Below are 23,500 nucleotides of genomic sequence, written 5' to 3'. Positions count from 1 at the left end.
TACTACATAAGATGAGATTTAAGTAAGATATGGATATATTCATTATTCAATATAATTAATATAAAAAATAAAAGTGTACCTATTTTAAAGATTTTTTCAATTGGAGTTAATAACTTGATATTTATAAGATAATTTAATTGTGATTTTTGAAGATTTTATGTATCATTGATATTTATAAGCAGTATGAAAGAACACTTAGTTTCTAAGGATGTTTTAAAGGCTTCATAATTTCTTTGAGGAGAACATTTATGTGAGATGATGTTTTATAGAGTGGGTTTAACACATTTTTTTTTAGTCATTTTCCTCTTACTGAATTCATCTTAATTTTTTAATGTAAAGGAAAACTTTATTACTTTAAATCAAGCTATATAAAGTTAATTATTGGAGATGTTGCTCAGCTCTTCCATCTCCTTTTTTTTTGGTAAATTATTAATACATCCCAATGTAGGTACTTAAAATGGATAAACTCAAATGTTGAGTAGTAAGTGTTTTTGCTAAGCAAACACTTATATATTTAATATCTAAGCAGAATCAGCATAGACCTAATCAAATTCTGTTTGATAAGGGAAACTGTAACAAGTTGAATTCAAGAATAAAAGTACTAAAAATGCACTGAATTTTATGTAAAGTACTAAAAAGTTGGAGGACTCCAAAAATAGACTCCTGATTTTATCGGTTCGTGCTTGATAGTTTGATGTTTTACAGTTCTTAAATATTCGCATGTTTGTAGAATTAAAAAAAAAAACCAATTTAGAGATAGCAGTTTTAGATCACCTCTGGGCATATTTAAATTTAAGATGTTAAAATCTGACTATTTTCAAACCACGTAGAGTGGAAGAACACATTTTTCAAGTGTCCATGCAAAGCCCATTTTTAAGAAGATGGAGGAATTTGACACAACATTGTAAAATGACTATAACTCAATAAAAAAAGTTAAAAAAAAAAGAAGATGGAGGAGATTTCACTCCTTTGGTGAAGGAGTGACAGTATCATATTGCAAAGGGGTGTGGACGCAGGAAAGTGTGTTTCATTGGGGGGCCATTATTATAATGATCTATCATAGTGTTTTACGTCATGCGGAGAATGGCAGAAGGTTTTTGTGAAAGTTAGTTAATAGAGAATATTTTATACTTGTGCTTTTTTATTCATTCCCGTAACTAATACACTGAGGTGTGTGATTTAAAAAAAAATATTGGTACAACTTGAATATCAGATTATATTGTTAAACATATTTGCCTTGTTTTGTTGAAAAAGTCTAGTTTTAGGCAGTTCTTTACAAGATATTCTACTTCTTTGGGATTCATTCATTTGGTAAATATTAAGTTCTTACCATATTGCAGATACTCATGATTAAAGATGAGCAAGCATGCCCTATCCTCAAGGAAAATGGCCCTCAAAGCCATCGGTCACCAGTATGGGTGTCATCCATACTGACATAAAAGTTATTGGCATAGTTGTTGTTAATATGTTAAAAACTTACTTGAATTTTTAGGGAAATGTGAAAGTTACAGTGTAGTCCAGATAAAATTATGTTTTGGGAATATTTTGCTATACTTTCTGTCTAGTTATCTTTTATATTTTGGTTAGTTTGACTACAGCTACAATGGATAAGATAAATGTTCCAGAAAGTTAAATGTTGGGCATAGTATAGCATGTAGAAAAACTTTTCATTGGTAGTAAGAATACTGAATATGTTAAAAAAAAAAAAAAAAAGCTTTGACTTTTGACTATTTCATTGCCTTTTGTTTTTTGAAGATTTTTAAAAAAAATTTGCATTATTTTTTATTGAAGTATAGATAGTTTGCAATGTTGTGTCAGTTTCTGGCATATAGTGCAATGTTTCAGTCATATATATACATACATATATTCATTTTTTATTTTTCATTATAAGTTACCACAAGATGTTGAATATAGTTCCCTGTGCTGTACAGTATAAACTTCTTATTTATCTATTTTACATATAGTAGTTAGTGTCTGCAAATCTCGAACTCTCAATTTATCCCTTCCCAACCCCTTTCCCCGCTGGTAACCAAAAGTTTGTTCTTTGTGAGTCTGTTTTGTTTTGTAAAAATAAGTTCATTTGCATTTTTTTTTTAGTTTCTACATGTAAGTGGTATCATACGGTATTTTTCTTTCTCTTTCTGTCTTCACTTAGAATGACAATCTCCAGGTCCATCCGTGTTGCTGCAAATGGCATTATTTTATTCATTTTTATGGCTGAGGGGTATTCCACTGTATATATACCACATCTTCTTTATCCAGTCATCTGTTGATGGACATTTAGGTTGTTTCCATGTCTTGGCTATTGTAAATAGTGCTGCTGTGAACATTTGGGTTGCATGTATCTTTTTGAATTACAGTTTTCTCTGGGTATATGCCCAGGCATGGGATTGCTGGATCATATGGTAAGTCTATTTTTAGTTTTTTAAGGCACCTCCAGACTGTCCTCCATAGTGGCTTCACCAATTTACATTCCCACCAACAATTTAGGAGGGTTCCTTTTTCTTAACATCCTCTCCATCATTTATTGTTTCTAGACTTTTTAATGATGATCATTCTTGACTGTTGTGAGGTGATACCTCATTGTAGTTTTGATTTGCATTTCTATAATAAGCCATGTTGAGCATATTTTCATGTGCTTGTTGGCCATCTGGATGTCTTCTTTGGAGAGAAGTCTATTTAGATCTTCTGCCCATTTTTTGATTATGTTGCCTTTTTTTTTTAAATTAAGCTTTATGAGCTGTTTGTATGTTTTGGAAATTGGTTTCTTGTTGGTTGCATCACTTGCAAATATTTTCTCCCATTCTGAGGTTTTCTTTTCATTTTGAGATGGTATCCTTAGCTGTGCAAAAGCTTTTAAGTTTAATTAGGTCCTATTTGTTTATTTTGCTTTTGACACTGTTCAGTTTTGAAAAAAATCTAGGTGAAGAAAAATCACTTATTGTTTATTGTTACCTTGTTTAATTAGAAATACTTGATTTTCTTTCCATAAGAAAAGACTATATCGGTTTCAGTTCAGAGTTTCTTTTTGTTTCAGTGGATACATGAATAGGAAATAGATTTAAAGCATTTAAAGAATGAGTAGGCAATGAAAAAAATGTAGCATACTCCAGGCTACTTTAAGATATTTGCTGATAAGAGGTGATAAATGGCATCTTACTGATGGTTAGAGGAGAGGTAGTGGTGAGAAAGATTGTTTTTTCTATTCCTGCAGTAAGTAATTCTAAAGTCCCCCTTTATCCTTTTTGGTTCTCACTTTTCCCATATATAAAATAAGGTGATTTAGTTAAATTGTTAGATTCTAATTGGATTTTTTAAAAGGTGGTTCTACATTTTTAACTTTTCATTTAACATGATGTAAAAGTCATCTTACTCAAGTTGGCATTTCTTTCAACTAAATTTTTATTATTGTTATACTTACTGCTTCAGACATTCTTTTTGCTTCAGACTGTTAGTTTGCAGTGTTAAGTACTTTTATTTTCTTTCTAAATATATGAACAGTCATGGTGAAAACAACCTCAGTTCATCCTGCGCTGGCTTCTTTTTTCTGGTAAAGTGTTTGTAATCTTGGCCAAGGGTTGTTAACAAGTTATTCCGTTATATAGATATTTTAAGTCTATGTATCATATTGCTGTAATTTAAAAGAGAGAACTGAAAATTGGTTATTTTGAAATAATTATTTTTGATGTGGTAGATAGCCCTCTTTCATTATAATTCATACTTGCTTGAATGTTCCCTTCGAGGCATCTCTGGACAACATGTAAATTTAGTAAAAGCTTAAAAAAAAACCCCTGCAGAACAATAAGCAATTTCCCCAGTCCTTTGCAGTTTTGCAGACAACCAGCAGGGGATCTCCTCTACACCCAGTTTTCATCTGTGTATATTAATGAAAGTGTCTGTAATTATACTGTTGGGGCATTTATAGAATACTAGAAAGTGGCTTGAGAGTTCTTACTTGAACACAGATAATCTAGTTTGCTAGCACATTACCATGATTCATACTGTAGAAATATTTGTAGGTTGGGCATTGTTTCAGTAATCATGCTTTGTATTAAGTGGTGTTAATGATTATAAATTTCATACTCCTTTAAATCCTGAGTCTTTCAGAGGAAATACAAAATGCTGGAATTGTACAGTGCCTAGAAGTTCCTTGCATTTGTGTTGCTCAGAACAAGTCTTCGCAGAAAATGAATGTGGAATAACAGTCTTTAAGGTTGATCAATCAAGTGTTAGAAACAAGCTTTTTTCTTTTTCTTCTCACTTTAATTCTTGCCTCTTGATTAGCAGCAGGATTTATGGAATTAATTAATCACTTTCATTTTTCTTGATAGTAATTATGTGGATAGATCCTTTGAAATGCAGTTTTTTTTTCTGAAAACACAAAATTCTAACTAATGTCTGTTTCCAAGAAAATTATTTTGTTCTCTGAAAACTTGACTTTACAGGAGAAGATTTGACATTGTCAGTTTGATGAATGATAGGAGTATAGTAGCTTTTTAAAACCATTTGGAACTACTTTTACTTTCTAAGAAATTGATCATCAGTTTGTGTTCATTAAATGAAAGTATTGTTTTGAAAATTAGTTATTGAGATTTTTATACATGTTTCACTGTTGAATTTAGCAGCTAATATTAATTCTAGAAACAGGAAAGTCAGTGCTTTATAAACCTGAGGAATGAAAAATAAGTGTTGGGGTTAAACTGTTTCTGCATGTTGTTGGAAAACAGTTAACTGTTTTGTATCCCTGTGTGTCAGTGTTTCCTGTTTGAGACATTTATCTTTTACCTTAGTGGAAATAATGGAAGAAAATGTATCTGTCATATTCAGTTCTTTGGCATGTTTCATGTAAAGTGTGGTGTTAATATTGATTCTTCCTATTAAGGTAAATGTAGAGTTCAGGAATTTCAGAGTGTTTAAAGTTCTGACGGTGATCTGCTTGTTTTAAGTATAAACATATGAAGAATAATTTTTGCCATGTACAAAATTTCCTGAGGTGAGAAACCTTAGCCCTACAATTATTTTCACAAAAGAAATGGAGAAGATGTAACACTTACGGATATATCTGGATATCTGTTTTGTGTGTGTACTGTAAGTTGAAGGCAAAATATATTTTTAAGATTGTTCTTGTAGTTACTGTTCTTTTAGGCATAAAATGATATAACAGTAATTTATTAAAGTTAATACCTGTATTATGCACAGTGTAGTCAGTTATATATCTTAAGAGAGAATATGTGCATTTTAGCAGACAGTAACATGCTAAAGGAGAATTATGTGTAGAAATAAAATGTGAAACTTAAAATTAGTGAAAAGAGCAGTGATCTTTCAGGGTTGTGAATGAAATACTGTATATTTAAATCTCTCAATTCTTAGTATCAAATTGAATAAAGAAAATGTTCATGTTTGGGAAGTGGAAAAAGACATTGGAACATATTTAGTGTGCAGCTGTTGTAGAGCAAATTGAAACTGACGTATTTCATCCTGTGCTTATTAAAACATTGTCTCTGTGAACATTTGGATCTTTTCTTCTTGTTTCAGATATTTGGTTTCCAGGCAGGACTGACGTCTTTGGATTGTAGGGGATCTTACTGCTTACCTGTTCCCATTATTCCCTCTTTCAGCACTGCTCTTTATGGTAAACTTCTTAAACTACCCACATGCTGGTAAGTATTATGTTAAAATGTGGTTTATGATAATTTTCACTTACTGTTTTAGGAGAGAAAAAAACCCAGTTGTATCTGTCTTATGCCAGTGTGTTAGTGTTATACAAAACCTTAGAAAAATCTCTGAAGTTAATACTGTAATAAAACTTTTTTTAAATGTCTAAAATGTATTAGATCATAATATCTTTTGTAGTAGTGGTAACTGTTGTTGGGATAGTAACTGTTAATTCATGTTGCAGCTATTAGTAAAATGTTGCTGCTTCACATTGTAGTGGGAACTGCAAGGGCAAGTACCTTCTTTCCTTTTTGAGGGGATACAAATTTTTTTTACAATTAATATCAAGGCCAAAGTATTTATCAACCAAATACAATTTCATGGTATTCCTAGCCACTGAAAAAAGTATACCCATGATATAGATTTAGTATATTTGATATGCCTGTGTGCAGTCACTGCATTTTGGAAGAAATTGATTTTAGCCCCTAACTTTCATTTAGTTTTGGATTACTTTACTTGGAGGTCATATTTCCTGAATTAAAAGAGATTTATGAAAGAGAGCCTATAGTTATTAATCATACTTTTATTTTTAGTTGAAAGCAGTAGTTTTAATATATTAAAGGAATAATTATTTAACTGTATGAAATAAGGCTTAAATACATGAAATTCTAGTGAAATGTTTCTACATTTACAAATTTGGATTATTTCAGTCATTTGGAATATATTTTACTTTCCTATCCTAACTAGTAATCTTATTTTTTTGTAGGATGTATTTTCATTAGATATTTATGAAAAACAGCATAATTTTCAGAAAATACATATTGATTTCTTAATCTAAAGTACTTCATTTCTTAAAAGTATATTTCCTTTAATAATATATAACTTTTGAAATGATACTTGTATCCAGGTGTCCCCTCTGAAAAAAGATACTTGTCAATGCTCACGTTTTCAAGGAAATTTGCCTGCTTATTAAGAAAATTAAAAAATATACAACTTGAAGTTAACTAGGTCTTGGAACTAGCTTTTCTGTAAAATGAGATCATTGTTAAATGATTATTCTTAATTTCTCCTGGTAAGTTTAATTTTGTCCTTAATTATCTATATTCCTCATATATCACATTATGTTGTTTAGAATTTCACTTTGCAACTTTTTATTTGTGTATGCGTGGCATGTTGCATTTGAGCCAAATGTAATATTCTGATCTATTACACAAAACCATGAGATATGTCCCAGTTAATAAGTTGATATCAACTTTAATAGATATTTGTGAGTACTATTATCTCAGTTATGTGCTGATTTATCATTCATAACACTAAAATTTTATTAGAAACAGTGCATTTTACTATAGAAAATACTTAAAAAATACAACCAAAATTTTCCAAGTGAATTATATTCTTTATATGAAAAAATTGAATATTTAAATAGGTAAGGCTTATTCCAAGGATGTGTAAGGCTTACTATAAATATTTCCAAATGTGGCTTTAAATATGTCTGCTGACGTCTAAATGAAAATATTCCAATTAAATACTAAAAGTATGAGATCACAGAATGCTAATATTTATTTGGAGGTGATTTTTTTTTTTTAGTTAAGACCACTTCTGCATTTTTTCAGTGATATTTTTGTATTGCTTTGAAATAGCTTCTTTAAATTGTTTTCCTTAGTAATAGAAAGTAAACTATAATTATTCTTAGCAACTCTAAATTGAACATTGATTTACACATTCTTGATCCGCAATTTTAATTTAAAAGTAAGTACCTGAATTTTGTTTCAATTTCCTTTTCATTCCTTTGCCATTTTTTCTTTCCCTTAAGAAGCTTCAATTGTATTAAGGGACATTAGATGTCATCAGATAGTTTTTGATTTTCTATGTTTTGATAGACATTGTGCTACGTGTTGGGATTGGGGAAAGAATGAAGTAGAATGCAGTGAGGGTAAAAGATACACCCTGACTATGAAAACTTACAGTCTAGTTGGGGCGGGAGGAGGAGCAGGACATTAAACACATATGTGAACAGTTGTCATTAAATCACCAAGTTGAGGCTTAAACAGAATGTGCTGTTAGTTTAAAGAAAGCAAAAATTTCTCTAGGACCTGAGGGATGGATAGGACTTCAGAGAATTGGCATTAGAATTGGGTTTTAATGGCTGTATCAGTTAGATATCCAGGTTTTAGGTTGATTGGGGTGTAGAGACTCCTAGGTGACAATATTGTTTGAACAAAGTCAGGGTTAGTCCATTAGATCTGTGAATGGATACAGTGGGGGAGGAATTTGGAAAATTACTTTGGGCCTGTACTTGTACACTAATAAGGATGTCTAAGCTTTTTAATGTGAACACTTTAAAATAGTTAAAATAGGTAATCAGATATTCACTAGTCCCCTTTCTTTCTAATCAGAGTTACTGAACTACAACTATAATATAGTTTTAAGTTCACTTTTTTTTCTATAATTGAGGCTTCAAAAATGTGATCTTAGTCATAAGTATATTTTGGAAGTCAGAGAACAATTACTTTGGCTTAGAAAGTCATGGAGAACGTGAAAAAGGTAACTTTAAGTGGGTTGTTAAAGAATGGGTAGAATTTGAAAGAGAATACTTTTTTATACAGTGTCAGATATGTAGTTTAACGAAGTTTTTTTAACAGCCCTGTGAGGTTAGGTGATACTGCCTCTTATAAAACTAAAACTCAGAGAGGTTACATAAAGTGTCCAAAGTCACACAGTGGCTGAACAAGGATTCTCTTGGAGGGTTACTTCATTCCAAAGTTTTGATCCCTTTCTTGCCTGAAAGGAGTGAAGACATACATTATCTTTTGTTAATCATCTTTGAAAACTCAAGATCCTTCTTGTCTTATAGTAAATATGAATTTCCATATATAGAGAAGCTAGTTATGATAGTACAGCTAATGAATCTGAATTCTCCTAGTGTCAGTTGATAGTATGTGGATATTATGATGCTGATCTCATAGAATTGGAGATATAAGGGTTAGGCAGAGTCTTATTATCTCAATTTCTAAGTCTTTCTGACATAGCTTGATTTATGGTCATCTATCCAAGGCTTGAACATTTTATTCAAAGGGAGTTAGCTACTTTCACATGCAGCCAGATTCATTGTTGGGCAGTGCTAAAACTCTTTCTTTTATTGAATCAAAATCTGCTTTCATGTTTCTTTCTTTTTTCTTTCTTTTTTTTTTTTTGTAATTATTGCTTATTTATAACATGAGCCGTTTTCATACTCATAGGAATGTGGGCAAAAACGTATTTCTTTACAAGATAAAGGATTCCATCCAAGTACCTGTTCCTTTCTTAGCATGGTGCCAGATAGCTTGGTTTTGAGCAGTCAAGTTACTAAACTGTTAATTTGTGGGAGGAAGATGCTTCTGTGGAATCCGTGTTTGAGTTCAGTGTTAAATAGGAAATACAGGATGTGGTGCTAGTAGCTTCATGGTATTGGTGAGGAAAGGGGAGGCAGATACTGATTTTTTTATCTCCCTGAAATGGAAACTGAAGTAGCCATTCTTCTGTTGTAGTTCAGAATAACACCAGAATAAATGATTTCAGCTTCAGTAGAAACTGGGCCCTTCAAGTCTAACAAAAATGCCAATAATATTTATTAGCAAACAGAGAATAAGTAATCCACCCCACAAGGCCCAAAATGATGTTTGCTCAACTGCCCTGTCTTTTATAGTAACGCAGTTTGTGGCCTCAGGAACATAGAGTTGGGCGTTTTTAATGTTCCTGGAGATAGATCTTTTTAATTCCCTTGTTTACAAAGCTGTGTTTATTTTCTTCTGTCTGCTTTTGTGATTAACATTCTCCTTACAGAACGTCTTAAAACTGGTAAGACTTAACTGGGATGTTAATTCTCTTATCTCCACTTGAGTGGCAGCAACCTTATTTTCAGCTTTGGTTTGTCTGGCATCTGGAATGTGCTTTCCTGGAATGTTTTGAACTGAGAAGAAATACTGACATCATCTGTTATAATCTTCTCATTTCAAAAGTGAAAAAACTGAATCCCAGAGAGGTCAAGTTAGTTACCTAAGAGCACATAGTTAATATCAGTACCTCAGTTTGATTTTCGTTTTCTTAAGTCAGGGCTGCCTTTTACTGTATCACACTGCTTTAAAAATTATTTTAATTTTTATCATGATAAAATATACCTGACATAAAATTTGCCATTTTAACCATTTTTACGTGTACAATTCAGTGGCATTAAATACATTCACATTGTTGAGCGACTCTTACCACTATTCGTATTACCACTACCCAGAAATTTTATGTTCTATACCCATTAAAACAATAACTCCCATTACTCCCTACCTCAAGCCCTGGGTAACTACAATTTTACTTTTTGTCCCTATGAATTTGACTGTTTTAGGTACCACATGTAAATGGAATCATGAATATTTGTCCTTTTGTATTTGGCATATTTCATTTAGCATACATAGAATTTCCAAGATTCATTCATGCTGTAGCATATATCAGAACTCCTTCCCCCCTTCCCTTCCTCTCTCTTTTCTTTCTTTTTCACCCCCCCCCCTTTTTTTTTTAAATGAAGGTAGTGGGGATTGAACCAAGGACCCTGGGCATGCTAAGCATGTGCTCTACCATTGAGTTATGCCCTCCCTTCTTTTCAGACCTTTTTAAGTTTGAATAATATTCCATTGTATGTAAATACCACATTTTCTTTATCTGTTCATCACTGCACATTTGAATTATTTCTATCTTTTAGCTCTTGTGAATGATGTTGCTGGGTATACAACTGTTCAAGTCCCTTCTTTCAGTTCTTTTGGGCATATAGCTAGAAGTAGAATTGCTGGATCATATGGCAATTCTTTGTTTAATTTTTTGAGAAACTGCTATTCTGTGTTTTACAGCGACTGCACCATCATTCCTATCAACAATGTACAGGCATTCCAGTTTTTCCACATCCTTACCAACACTTATTTTCCTTTTTTTGATAATAGCCATTCTGTTGAATATGAAATGATACCTCATTGTGGTTTTGATTTGCATTTCTCTGGTGGTTAGTGATTTTTTTTCTGAAGTATGGTTTAGTATAATGTAATGATTCAACATTTAAATAAATTTTGAAATGATCATGATAAGTCTAGTAACCATCTGTCACCATGCAGTTTTTTACACTATTATTGATTATATACTTTATACTGTATGTTACATCCTTGTGCATTATTTTGTAGCTGGAAGCTTGTACCTCTTAATCCCCTTTACCGTTTTCCCCCAACCCCTAACCTCTCTCTATCTTTTCAAATGCTTATTGGCCATTTATATATCTTCTTTGGAGAAATATATATATTCAAATTCTTTGCCCCTTTTTAAATTGGATTGTTTTTGTTGTTGAGTTGAAGGTTATTTATTCTGAGTTGTAGTTATTTATTCTGTATATCAATCTCCTATTATATATATGATTTGTAAATTTCTTTCCTCCAATTCTGTGGGACTACATTGCTTTTCAGTGTTAAGTCTCTCTACTATAATCTAACTCCAAAGCCAGAGGCTGAGTTTATCTTCTTTATGTTATTTGCTTTTTGTTTGAAATGTTACCTTTTAGATTTGACACAGTTTTTCTTAAGAATTAGTATTGCTTTAGCAAGTAAAAAGTGCTAGTGTGTATATTTGGAATAGTTCTACCTAATTAGAGAAAAAGAAGAAAGAGATGAATTTATTAGTATTCTTTGGGTTCTTTACAAGTTTATCTTTACAGTAATTTATGCTCTTACCAACTGTGAGATGGCTTCCTTATAATTGTTTTTCTGCAGAATGATTTTATAAATTTCTATGATACAGGGAGATCTTTTTCTGCTTAACTTTCTTCTCATTTTAAGCCTATTTTAAACACGTATGTCTGTTAAGCTCTTCAAAAGTTAAATATAGTGCTTGACATAGACTTTATAGTTTTTAGATTATAGACCACTTCAATACCATAATAAAATCAAAATTAAAACAAATGATCAATCAATTAAATCAAATGACGATTTAGCTAGTAACTTTCTGTTATTCAGGATAGGGTTCAGGAAGACATGGAGGTTTTAGAAATAGCAGGAAGTTTGGGATTTTAGTACCCATTTTTAATGGGAATTTATAAATACCTCATATTTCCTACTCTGGGTTGGCATACATATATACATCATGTTTTGAAATCTGTATACATATTGGCTTCATCACCTTTTTGTTATTAGTAATTGTACTTATTAATTATTGGAAGATAGTTTTTTATAAATGAAGTAATACTAAAGTAATCGAAAATTATTTAATAATTTTTGTATTATTCATTAAAAAGATACTATCATCGTCCTAGTGCTCATTGCTCCTCAATTTGAACTTGAAGAGAGTATTGAAATATAACTCTTTGAGGTATTATTAAATGGTAAATCAGTTCAGTCAAGACATTTATTCTGATTACAAGATTATTTCTCTAGTAATAGATATTAATGTTGATTTTAACAATCTGATGCTAGAGAATATATTTTAACAAGTCCAAGCAAATATGAACACTGATCTTTGTATGGTCACAGAGTTAAACATTTCAAAATAGACTGGGATTCATATGTTAGTCTCTGAAAAATCCAACATTTTTTGCATCTTGGCTCTGTCACATCCTCTTGAAACTGACATATATTGCTGATACAGGTTTCTACTTCAAAGATAGATGAATTAAAGTATGATTTCTTCATCAAAGTAAGATTCAAACTCATCAAAATGTGTACATGGCTTCTGAAATTGTGACTTTTTTTCAGTAAAATGGCTCTATAGTTCTTAATAACTTACGGGTCTTTTAAAGATGCTTAGAGAAGTTTAAGAGTGAGACATAGCAGTCTTCGTGTGTCTTTGGCTGAATTCATGCATTCGCTTTGCATCTGAACTTGAGTTTCTTTAGAAAATGCTCTTTTTCGTCCATGTAAAATTTTAGACTGGGTACATAAAATTGTGCTATCTGTGAGACCTTAAGGGTGGGGTAAGTCCAAATTTTACAGCCTTAAATGAAACAAAATATGCAAGCTTTATCTCAGTAGGTTACACATTAGAGACAGTTAAGTATAATCACAATGAAAATATTCCATTGTGATCAGTTTCTCCATTACATCATATGGCAAATTTGATTTGGAAAGTTCAGAGTGCAAACTGTTCTCATAACAGTTTTCTCTTGATTTGGATAACTTGCTGAATTTTTTTTCTTTGTAGCAAATGATTAGGTCTTATTAAGGTGGTATATTTCTGTATGAGCTGTAATCTCAGGTCAAGCATACAGCAGTGGATTCATTCTGGATGGCATTGTTCTTGATGTAACTTAATCTTCCATCTTACGGGATTCTGTGTTGTGTGACTTGCCCTGCTTTGTTAATGAAAAAATCTTTTAATTATTAAGCATTTTCTTGCATATTTTTAAGAACCTTTCTTTGTTTTGGTCATACTGTTTTTGCCTTCTAACTTCTTCATGCTTAATTCTTCTTTTGTATCTTTGTTGGGATAATTAAAGCAGGGAAGTCTGACCAGAATAGACAGGATACATGTTTTCTTCAATTTTTGAACAATGTTCCCCAGTCGATAGCACGTTTTTTTAAACTCTAGTGAGTTTTTCCACTATGTCTGCATTTTTGCACATCTGAGATTGTGTTTTGTTTATTTGATCTTTTCCACAGATAGAGATGAATGCCTGCTGTACATCCACTTTGCAGGGCCCTGGCTAGAGATGTACCAGTAAACAAAATGGGCATGGTACATGCCCCCATGGCAGCAGAGAATACACAATCAATTAAGAGAATTTTAGGGAGAGAAAAATTGCTTTAAGAGGCAGTGTATATTTTCTCTTAAAATCTAGTTATAAAATTGTCCTTCTTGCTATCTTGGGCCTCAGAAGGAGATGCTTATGTAGTTTTTAACTGCATAATGTTTTAAAATTATTCAGTATTTTTCTGTTTAATTTTTATTAATGATTCATGTTTAATGATTCATGTCTGAAATACAAGCCATCTAATTAGTGGAGGAAACAGTGATTGAAACTGAAATACATGTTCCTGCAGATAAATGAAAACTCACTGAATAAATAGATTAAACATATCAATGTTTTATCTTCCAGCTTTTTGAAAACATTCTTCAGTTACTATTGAATACTTTTGTGGCTTGTATTTGATAATTCTGGACTTAACATAAGCTTTTTTTAAAATTTGATTTCTCAGCAGTTTAACATGTGTACAATCTCCAGTATTTACGGAGGTTAACTTATATTAGGGCTTTTAAGACCTGTTTATAAATAGACACATTTAAAAATTGCATCCTTGCTTTATACTCTTAATACCCACTTTTCTGCATTATAACATTTAGTGTGAATACACGTCAAAAATCTGTAAAGTTTTTCTAATTTGAGGATTTTTAATTATTGTGTTTTTAAATATGTATGTTCATATGAAGCTATATTCTCTTTGATTATAAATTACTGATATTAATTTTTCTAGCAGGACTTTCCTAAGAGTCTTTTATGTTTTCTCTTTAATCTTCACAGCAACTTTATGAGAGAGGTACTATTATACATTTTATATATACCTTTCTCTTAACTTATTAATGCTTATACATCTAATAAATAGCAAAGATGAAATTCAGTTTTAGGTTTGTCTATTTGAATCATGACCCAAGATTAGTACTCCCTTCCACCATTGATGAGAGTGTATTGCAAGTTGGCCGTTAAGTTTGTAACCGTAGACATCCTTTTATAGGAATAGCTTTGCTAATTTGTATCTTTTTAATAAACGCTTTCATTGAGGCATACTTTATACAGCATAAAATTCACCATTTCAAGTGTACAGTTCAGTGGTTTCTGGTGGCTTACTGAGTGGTGCAACTGTTAACATAAATCAGTTTTAGAACATTTTCATCCCTCCAATAAGACCCTTCATACCCATTTACAGCTAATCCCCATCTCCAGCCCCAGGTAATCACTAATCTACTTTCTTTCTCCATATATTATCTATTCTGGTGTGTAAATAGAATCATACAATATGTGGTATCCTATATCTGGCTTGTTCCACTTAGCATAATATTTTTGAAGGTCGTCCTTGATACAGCATGTGTTAGCAGCTAACTTGTCTTTTATTCTGCATCTCTATGTGGCTTTTCCTTCCCAAGTAAAACATATTCAGGCTTACAAGTAACTATCCTTACTCTTATCCAGAGATGTTTAAATTCTAGAGTTGGATGAGGGGTTTGAAAACCTTGTTAACAGTTGCTGCTGTAACTGTAACTGTGACTTGGGATGTTCTAAGACTATCCTTTCACGTCATTAGCCCTTTCTTCAACCTTAAATAGACATAAGCTTTTGCCATAATTTCTGAGAAATTACAGAGGTGGGAATAGTGTATAGACTCCTTGCTCTGTGATTATTGGTATTGAAATTCATATAAATATAGATTCCAACTCTGTATCAGACTTGCTTTTCTCAGGGAGAAGGATAGCTGGTAGTGTTTTTTTTTTTTTTTTTAATCTTTGATAAGTTAACTCACTTTGAAATGCCTAGTCTTGTCATTTTAGGACTTTATCATTTTTGTATCTTGACTAACTTTTCATATTTGCATTTATGCTCCAGGACCTAGCATATAGTTGATTTTCAAGAAATGTTAATTAAAATGAACTGAACTAGAATTAATTTTATAAATTTTTAAATCAGTTAACTTATGTTTTGAAGATGACAGAAAAACAAACAGATATATTCAATCATATTGATGTTTAAGGAAGAAAAGTTAGCAAAACTACCCAAACTGTTTACTTTTTTGTTCATCCTTAATATTTTTAAATAAACGAAGCTCTAATATTATGAAGTATTCTTTTAGATTGTAGCATCTAAAGAGAAATATGGGTTAAACATATCATTCTTGAATATTTTCAATTTTTGTTCATCCTGATAAATGCGAATAAATATTCAGATATGAGTAGTCTTGCAATTTGTATTTCTAGATGTTAGTGTTTTTAGTCTCACGATGTTCTTTTAACTTTTTTTGGAGGAATAATATTTGAAGGTGAATACTTAATTTTTAATACCTTATTTCTCACAGTATTATTTTAGTTTCATAAAATCCCTGTGAGTAATTTAAAAAAATTATAAAAGTACTGAGGGATCTTGCTACACCTGAAAATAGTGTATAACTGTGGTAAGCTTTCATAGTACTTTAGAGCTCTGTAGACTGTGGTAAGCTTCTCTAAAATGGTTTATAATATGAATTATACCAGTGTTTTCAGTAACATTGTTTTCACTTTAAAATTAGACTGTAATTTTAGTCTAAGTACAACAATTTTATGTGAACAATTCAGTGACTTTGACAGACATGTAGCTGTCAGGTGGTCACCATCAAAATCAAGCTATAGAACATTTCTTTCACCTCCCCCTCCCCCACCAAAATTTCTCCCTCTGGAGTTTGTCAGCTTTTGGTAAGGGCAGTTTGCTCATGGCAAAGGTAATGCCTATCTTGATTCCCCAGTTGTAGAGTGACCAGGGGATAACTGGTTGGCAGCTTGTTAGGTGGCAACTCACTGTTCCTTGCTTTGTTGCTCCATCTCTCACCCTAATCCATCAGGTGACTGCTGCTCTTCACTAGGGCTTCTAGGCTTTCTCTAGCCCACGTGGCTGCCAGAGACTGAGCCGCTAGCATTTTCAGTTACACAATAAAGGATTTTGTAACTATATTTTATATACACAATTTCACATATTTTCTTTTCATTTTTTGGATTCTTTTTTTGCCTAGGTAATTGTTTTTAAAGTAATAAAAAGAAAAATAGAAATGTAATTTTAACAAGTGAGATATCATAGGACTCTGATGTATTTTGTGACAACAAATATAGTAGCCTAACCCCCAAAAAAGACTGATTTAAAATTAAAACATTATTTTACTATTGTTTACTACTTATTATTTACTATTTTACTTAATTTGATTAATTTATTTACAGCCTTGTATTTGTATCAGGGTGAAATTCTTAACCAAGATTTCATTTGCTGTCTGAAATACCGGTTTATTTAAATCTGAAAGAATAGTTTTATTACATAATCCATATTTTTAAAAAATATTTCTTTTAGAAGTTGGGAAATACAGAATAGAAATGAATCTAGGCTTTATTTTGATTAAAGATGTTTTCTTCCCAAATATGTTCTTACTTTATCTATGAATTTGTGTTGACTGAATGACTTTTAATAACAGGTTTTAAAATTTTAAAGAAATAATGCCTCATAAATAATCTTTATATGAATGGTAGTCCAGAATCTTAAATTTAACAATTAACATAATTGGTTCAGAATGTGTTTTCATTAGATGTTCTGTTTGTTTCCATCTTAGCACTAACTTGTAAAGTCTCTGCTTATCTTGGTGTTGGATTTAGTTTGGTTACTTTCAACACTTTGCCACATTGTAGGTAAAAAAAATTCAATTATGAAATTATAAATACTGTATCATTGTATTACTATGATTTTATATGTTACTAATAAAGTACATTTTTTAGAATATTAATGTGTTATTATCTGAAAAATAGTACCTGGAAAGGCCAACTTTTATATATGTTAATAATCCTATCAATTTTTTTGTCATGTTTTGGTTTTGATTTTATAATGTGTTTAAATAAATGACTAGCTGAAAAATACCTATTTTTATAGTTTTTTAATGAGTGCGTATATGAATAGAATTAAAAAGACATGAAATACACAGCTATAGGTAAATAGCACTTGTCTTTATACAGTTAGATTTTTCCCTTTGAGTTTTTTAGTAAGTGCATGAGCATACAACATATGTTAACAACCAGGACATGCTGGTCCAGTGAGAACAGAAGGTTTTCTCTGATTTTGCTTTTGCAAAATTTGGTATTTTATGATTAGTTAGGTGTGAAATTGTACAGGCAAATATGACTCATCTATTTCCCTTTTTTAAAGTTTTAGACTTAGTAAAATAGTTTTAGTGATACCCAAATGAGCATTTATAATTCCTTCTTAGAGTGTTGCTTTTAAATTTGAGTTTTGGGTATTGGAGAGTATTATTACAAGACCTATACCTCTTTCTATGAGATGAATAACTGTCTTTTTCTCAGAATTTGTTTTTATCTGTGTACAGTGGGAGACATTTTATTCTGTCTCAGTGTCAGTGTATTCTGTGACAACATCTTATTCTAGTGATAATATCTATTACATATGTCTGCGTTTCATTATTTTTTGGGGGACTGAAACTTGAGTATTCAAAAGAATTTTAAGTTATTAGTATATTTATTAAAAGAAATGTCTTGATTAGAAATCACTAAATTTTGATTAAGTTTTATATCTTTAATCATTGCCTCTAAATTTCTTAACTGTATTTGACCATTTAATCTCTCTTTAATATACTAACTTGAAGTTTAGGAACAAATAATCATTGGAGGCCCCTATTGGGGTTCAAAAGATCATACAGTGCATATTTGGTAGCAGAAGAAAACCTCTAAGAACAGGATCATAATATTCTAGTATAGCATCTTGCACTTAGCTGATGCACTACATACAGGGATTCATTTGCACCTCACAACAGATCTTTGGAATAATCAAGTCAGGTAATATTATCTCTTTTATGAATATGAAAATGGAGGATTAGAGAAGATGAAACTGGATCAAAAGAGGTGAAGTCACTTGTTCTAGATGTTCTGGAGGTCTAGTTTAGTTGGTGACGGAACCATTAATAGCTTATTGGTAACTATTAGCAAGCTCTGGATAATAGCTTTTATAGTATTCTTCATTATGATTTATAAATATAAATATACTTCCAGTTTCCTAAATCAATCTGTTAATACTTGGCACTTTTCAAGTTTCAACTGATTAATGAATCATTTGTTTTAGAAATAATTTTTGGCATCTACCATGTGAAAACTGTTGTGTTGTAGGCCTCAAGTCCCAATATGAGTAAGACATGGTCTTTGCTTTTTTTTCTTGATTCTTTGTATTTAGAGAGGTGTTCTTAAATACTGACTAACTCATACATCTGAATCCAGGTTTGTTTGACTGATTTGTTTTTGGAAGATAGTTTTACTTATGTCCTTCTCCTGCCTAAAATACTTTGCTTCTCACAGCTTTTATGATAAAGATTAAAATCTTCGAAACATTCTGTGTTGCCCTCAGTGGTCTGGCCCCTTCTTGGCTGTCTAGATTCATTGAATATCTTCCTCTCTGTCCCCTCCTACCTTTTTGCCTTTTTTCAGTGTGTCTTTTTTCAGCCAAGGTTTTCACCATATCGTCTTAGGAGTCAATAGTTTAAATAATTTTTACTCATTCCTCAGATATTCACCCAGTTGATACTTTCTGTGACCTGATCACATCCCCTCAATGTATTCTTTCATGTGATATTTTTCCTGTTGTTTCACTGTACTTTGCATAGAAGTAATTTTACCCTGGTTTGTGTGATTATTTAAGGTGTTGCCATTCTTTTTACGTTAAGTTCTGTGAAGACTGTATCTTATTTTTTTGGGTGACATTTATCTTCCAAACCTTGAAACTATAGGAGGGACAAATAAATGTGTTGGCAGTTGATGATTTCTTCATCAGTTTTAGTGTTTTTTGATCGATAAGGTTTTAGGTTGTATGCTTTTTTGATAACCATGGTTGTCTCCAATTTACTTACATAGTATATGTAAAATGTGCTCTTGGTCAAAGCAAAAACCAAGGACTTCAATTACTGAAACTGAATTAAAATTTAAGTGATTTTTTTACTAATCAGAATTCTCAAGGTACGATTTGAATGTTTTTAATTACATGTGTAAGATCTATTGCATAAACTTACTTCCTTTCTCTCTTTTTTCCTGAGTAAACATTTTTACTTATGTAGATGAATTATCTATATTGAATAACTTGTCTGGGAGATGATGAGATTAATGAAGAGAAAACACTTTGGTCCATTACTGTTTTGTTTCTTTGCTGCCACCTGTAATTCATTGTAAGATTTTGAGCTTTGTATATTGTAATAATAATGGCATTCATTGTATTTTTATTTTAGTAATAGGCAAGTTTTACTTCTCATTTTCTCTGTTCACTTGTTATCTAACACGTTCAAATATTTATTTCAAAAATTTGAAAAATGGTAAGATATTTTCATATTTCAACACAACAAGCTGTAATTTGTATTTTACAGCTATTTGCAAATGCTGAAAATCATTGTACTTAAATATATATAATAGTTAATACTGGTGGGGTGTTGAGAAAGTCATATGCTGATACACTGCTAATGAATGTAAATTTTGATTCAAACAGTGAAATATCAAGTGTGCATTAAAAAGACCAGTGTGGAAGAATCTGTACTGATGCAGAAAGGTCTTGATGATCAATCAGTAAGATCGGTTGCTTAGTCATAAAAGGCAGGCTGTAGACATGTATATATATATCTCCATTAAAATGATACCAGTATCTATGAATGTATAAAATCAGTAGACAGAGATCTGTAGATATGTATGCTGAATTCATAAAAAGTGGTTATCTATGGGGAGTGAAGTGGATCAGAAGGAGGAAAGAGGAGTTTTAACCTTTAATTTTACTTATAATTTAATTAAGGCATTTTTCCCCCTTTCATTGAATATGGATATATTGTGAATGTTAAAGCATCCCTGTATGCAGAACTAAATACAAATTTCTTAGCTTTTTAAACTGCTTTCATTTCTCAGTTGAGTTAGTGAGTTTTACACTCATTTTATTTTGGAAAAAGTGATCTAATCTTATTTTACTGTACAGGATATGAGTAATAACAAAAATACATTTTTGGAACCAATTTGTAGGTTCAGACTTTGCATTTGGGGACTCTGTATAAATCTTTAGATCCAGCTGTTGCTGAGGATATTCTTTCAATTGCTATGAGGTGTGTTGATTTTAAAAGAATGGATGGTTGTTTCTCAAGTGTATGTTTGGCAAAAATTTTATGGTATTGCTATGAATGTGAATGGATTGTTTAATTCCTTTGCATCAAATAGTAAGAACTGCTCCCATGTTTTTTATTTAAAATTAAGGAAGAATTTTCTTTATAGAAATGCCAGATTGTTTCAGAATTTCATCAACTTTGTATTGTAATTTTTCAGCAAATGTACAGGCACAGTCTTTTAGAGTGTTTGTTAATTAAGGCATATTCATTTTCAGTCTTTGCTATTACACAATCAAGACTTACTTGTTTCTGTTTCCTTAAATTTATCCTGGAGTTTGTCCAAGTTGAGTTTTAATGAGTTGTTTATCCCACTAGTTACATTAGGATTTATTTTTCCCTAGAGAGTAATGTTTGAATTGATAGTTTTTAAACCTATTCTGTAAAATGAACATATGTTCAGACTAGGACTTCTGGATATGTGAAATAGGCATTTGTTAAATAAATTATTTTATTTTCACCAACTTAACTGTTAAAATGTAGGTTTAGTGATATTTAAAAAAAACACAAAGTAGCCCAGAAGTTCTTAGATAATTTTAGTATGAATTTTATTGAGCTGTTTTATTTTAAGCAAAGTTTAAATAAATTTGTAGTGGTATAAACCACAGGGAAAATTACACTTTTATTTTGCATTTTCATTGACATTTTAATGAGCTTCCCAAGTAGCTTAAAGTTATAAAAGCTATTGGTCTGTTTAGAAATTCTGAAGCAAATATGCTATGGTGGTATGGTTTGATGAATTGGGTTTGATGAAATGGATACATGGGTATTTATTATTTTCTTGTTAACCTGTTAGAAATATTTCAAAATTGACAAAAACGAAAGAGAAAAAAACCCTTCATTGAGACTGTTAAACCAACAGGTACATTCTATAATCTACCATCTATTGCCAAATCATTTTTAAATAGTTTATTTTAGTTCACATGCTACTGGAGTATTTAACAGAAGTATAATAAAATGTACTTTTATTTGCAGTCAGTTACAGCTGGAAAGTAAAACAAACCACAAAAACATGTCCTACGTGTATGATATAATTTATTTGTTTATTATTGAGTTATGGCTTTTGTGCAAAGTGAATTACTTCCTTTGATGTTAAATTGAACCTGAAGAAGAGAATTGTCCCCTACCCTTAGGCATCATTAAAATGTAGAATAAATTAACTTTTTTGAATTTGCATATGTTTAAGTTTTTATTCAAGTCTGTGTTATCCACTTGGGAGTCATTTTATGTGACATATGATGACTTAAAAGCTACAGTACCATGTACAGTAGCTGAATTTTTTATGAAATAGTAAAGACCCACTTGTAAATAGAATCCTGACTGTAATTTTGCCTTATAAATAATTATTGCTATAGTTATAAGAACATGGCTCTTTCTACACCATAGAATTTCCTAACTGCCACAGAGTATCTGGCTGAAGATAGAGTGGCTAGATTAATTGTACATTTTTATATTGTAGGTTTCTGTTTTGTTTACTTAGTATCACTACTGATTAACTTTTTTCTGGTCAGGAATTATGAATGAAATTTGAGAACATAGTAGAGAGAGAACCACCTCTAGTTTTTTAATAAAAGACAAGAAAGAGATTTAAAAAATGACTGCAATGTTGAAAAAGCAAAAGAAACCAATAATGATAATGAAATATAAGTTGATGAATTAGATCCTATTTGTCTTTCCTCCTGTCTCATTTAACCTTTACTATTTTACCTGATTGGTTGAAGGAATCTTTTATTCAGTGAATATTTCTAGTCCTTTGATTTTATGGTAAGATATGACCAGGATTGTAAATTGAATAGTAGATCTAGGAAGAGCCATCTATTGCTATTAAATATTTAAGAGTTGTATGGACAGGGTTTTAGGTGTCTTAATGTGCAGCTGTATATTTAATTACGTGACGTCAGCTAAATAAGAGACAGATTATCCCAGGGTTTTGTTCCTGTTTTGATATTTTTGAATAAGAGAATGCATTCGTTAGTTGCTTGGACTAATGTTCCTAGGAACAGAGTTCTGAATACTTGAGGGAGATCTTTTGTTTTAATTGAGGTAAAATCCACATAACATAAAATTTACCATTTTAATTATTTTAAATTGTACAATTCATTGTTTTTTAGTATATTCATATTGTTATGCAGTCATTATCACCATCTAACTTCAGAGCATTTTCAAAACTTAAAACCTGATTCTATCTCTGATTCTAGATATTTCATATAAACAGAATCATACAATATGTGACATTTTCTGTCTGGCTTCTTTTACTTAGCATGTTTTCAAGGTTTCTTCATGTATCATTACTTCATTCCTTTTTGTGGCTTTATAATATTCCTTTATAGGGGTATACCACATTTTGTTTATCCATTTGTCAGTTGTTGTTTGGGTTGTTTCCACTCTTTGCCTATTAATAATAATACTTCAATGAACATGCATGTATGAGTTTTAATATGAACATGTTTTCATTTCTCTTTAGTTTATACCTAACCATATAATTGTGTATTACCTTTTTGATGAACTGTCAAATTGTTACACAGAGTGGTTGTACCATTGTATATTTCTGTCTCCAGTGTATGAGGGTTCCAGTTCCTTCTCATCTTTCCCAACACTTGTTATTTTATTTTATTTTTTTTTCCTTATTATGTTCATCCTAGTGGGTGTGAAGTGGTGTCTCTTTGTGTTTTTGATTTTTATTTCCTTAATGATGTTGAGTATCTTTTCATGCTTTTTGGCCATTTATATATATCTTCTTTGGAGAAATGAGTATTCATGTTCATTTTTTAAATTGGGCTGTACATATTTTTGTTGTTGAGTTGTGGGAGAGCCTTATTAGATTTATGATTTGTGGAACCCCCCCCCCCCATTTTGTTTTGTTGGGTTTTTTTTTTTTTTTTTTTTTTTTTTTTTACTTTCTGGATAGTATCCTTTGATACACAAAAGGTTTTAATTTT

At 31.2% G+C, this 23,500-nt stretch overlaps 1 protein-coding gene across 11 annotated transcripts in view; it reads left to right on the top strand.

Annotated features, from left to right (window-relative positions):
- Positions 1-23,500, top strand: part of VPS13B (vacuolar protein sorting 13 homolog B) — a 627,764-nt gene that overhangs the window by 83,276 nt on the left and 520,988 nt on the right. For all 11 annotated transcript variants that reach the window (XR_004315275.1, XM_032468222.1, XM_032468224.1 and 8 more), the window contains one exon: positions 5,536-5,660. Coding sequence is in view for 10 of the 11 variants with exons in the window: in XM_032468222.1 (XP_032324113.1) it covers positions 5,536-5,660 (125 nt within the window). In the remaining variant the exon portion in view is untranslated. The remainder of the gene's footprint in view (positions 1-5,535; positions 5,661-23,500) is intronic.

This window comes from Camelus ferus, chromosome 25, assembly GCF_009834535.1.
Source record: "Camelus ferus isolate YT-003-E chromosome 25, BCGSAC_Cfer_1.0, whole genome shotgun sequence".
NCBI lineage: Eukaryota > Metazoa > Chordata > Mammalia > Artiodactyla > Camelidae > Camelus > Camelus ferus.
The sequence above is the reverse complement of the archived record's forward strand: the minus strand, read 5'-3'. Positions and strand labels throughout refer to the sequence as shown.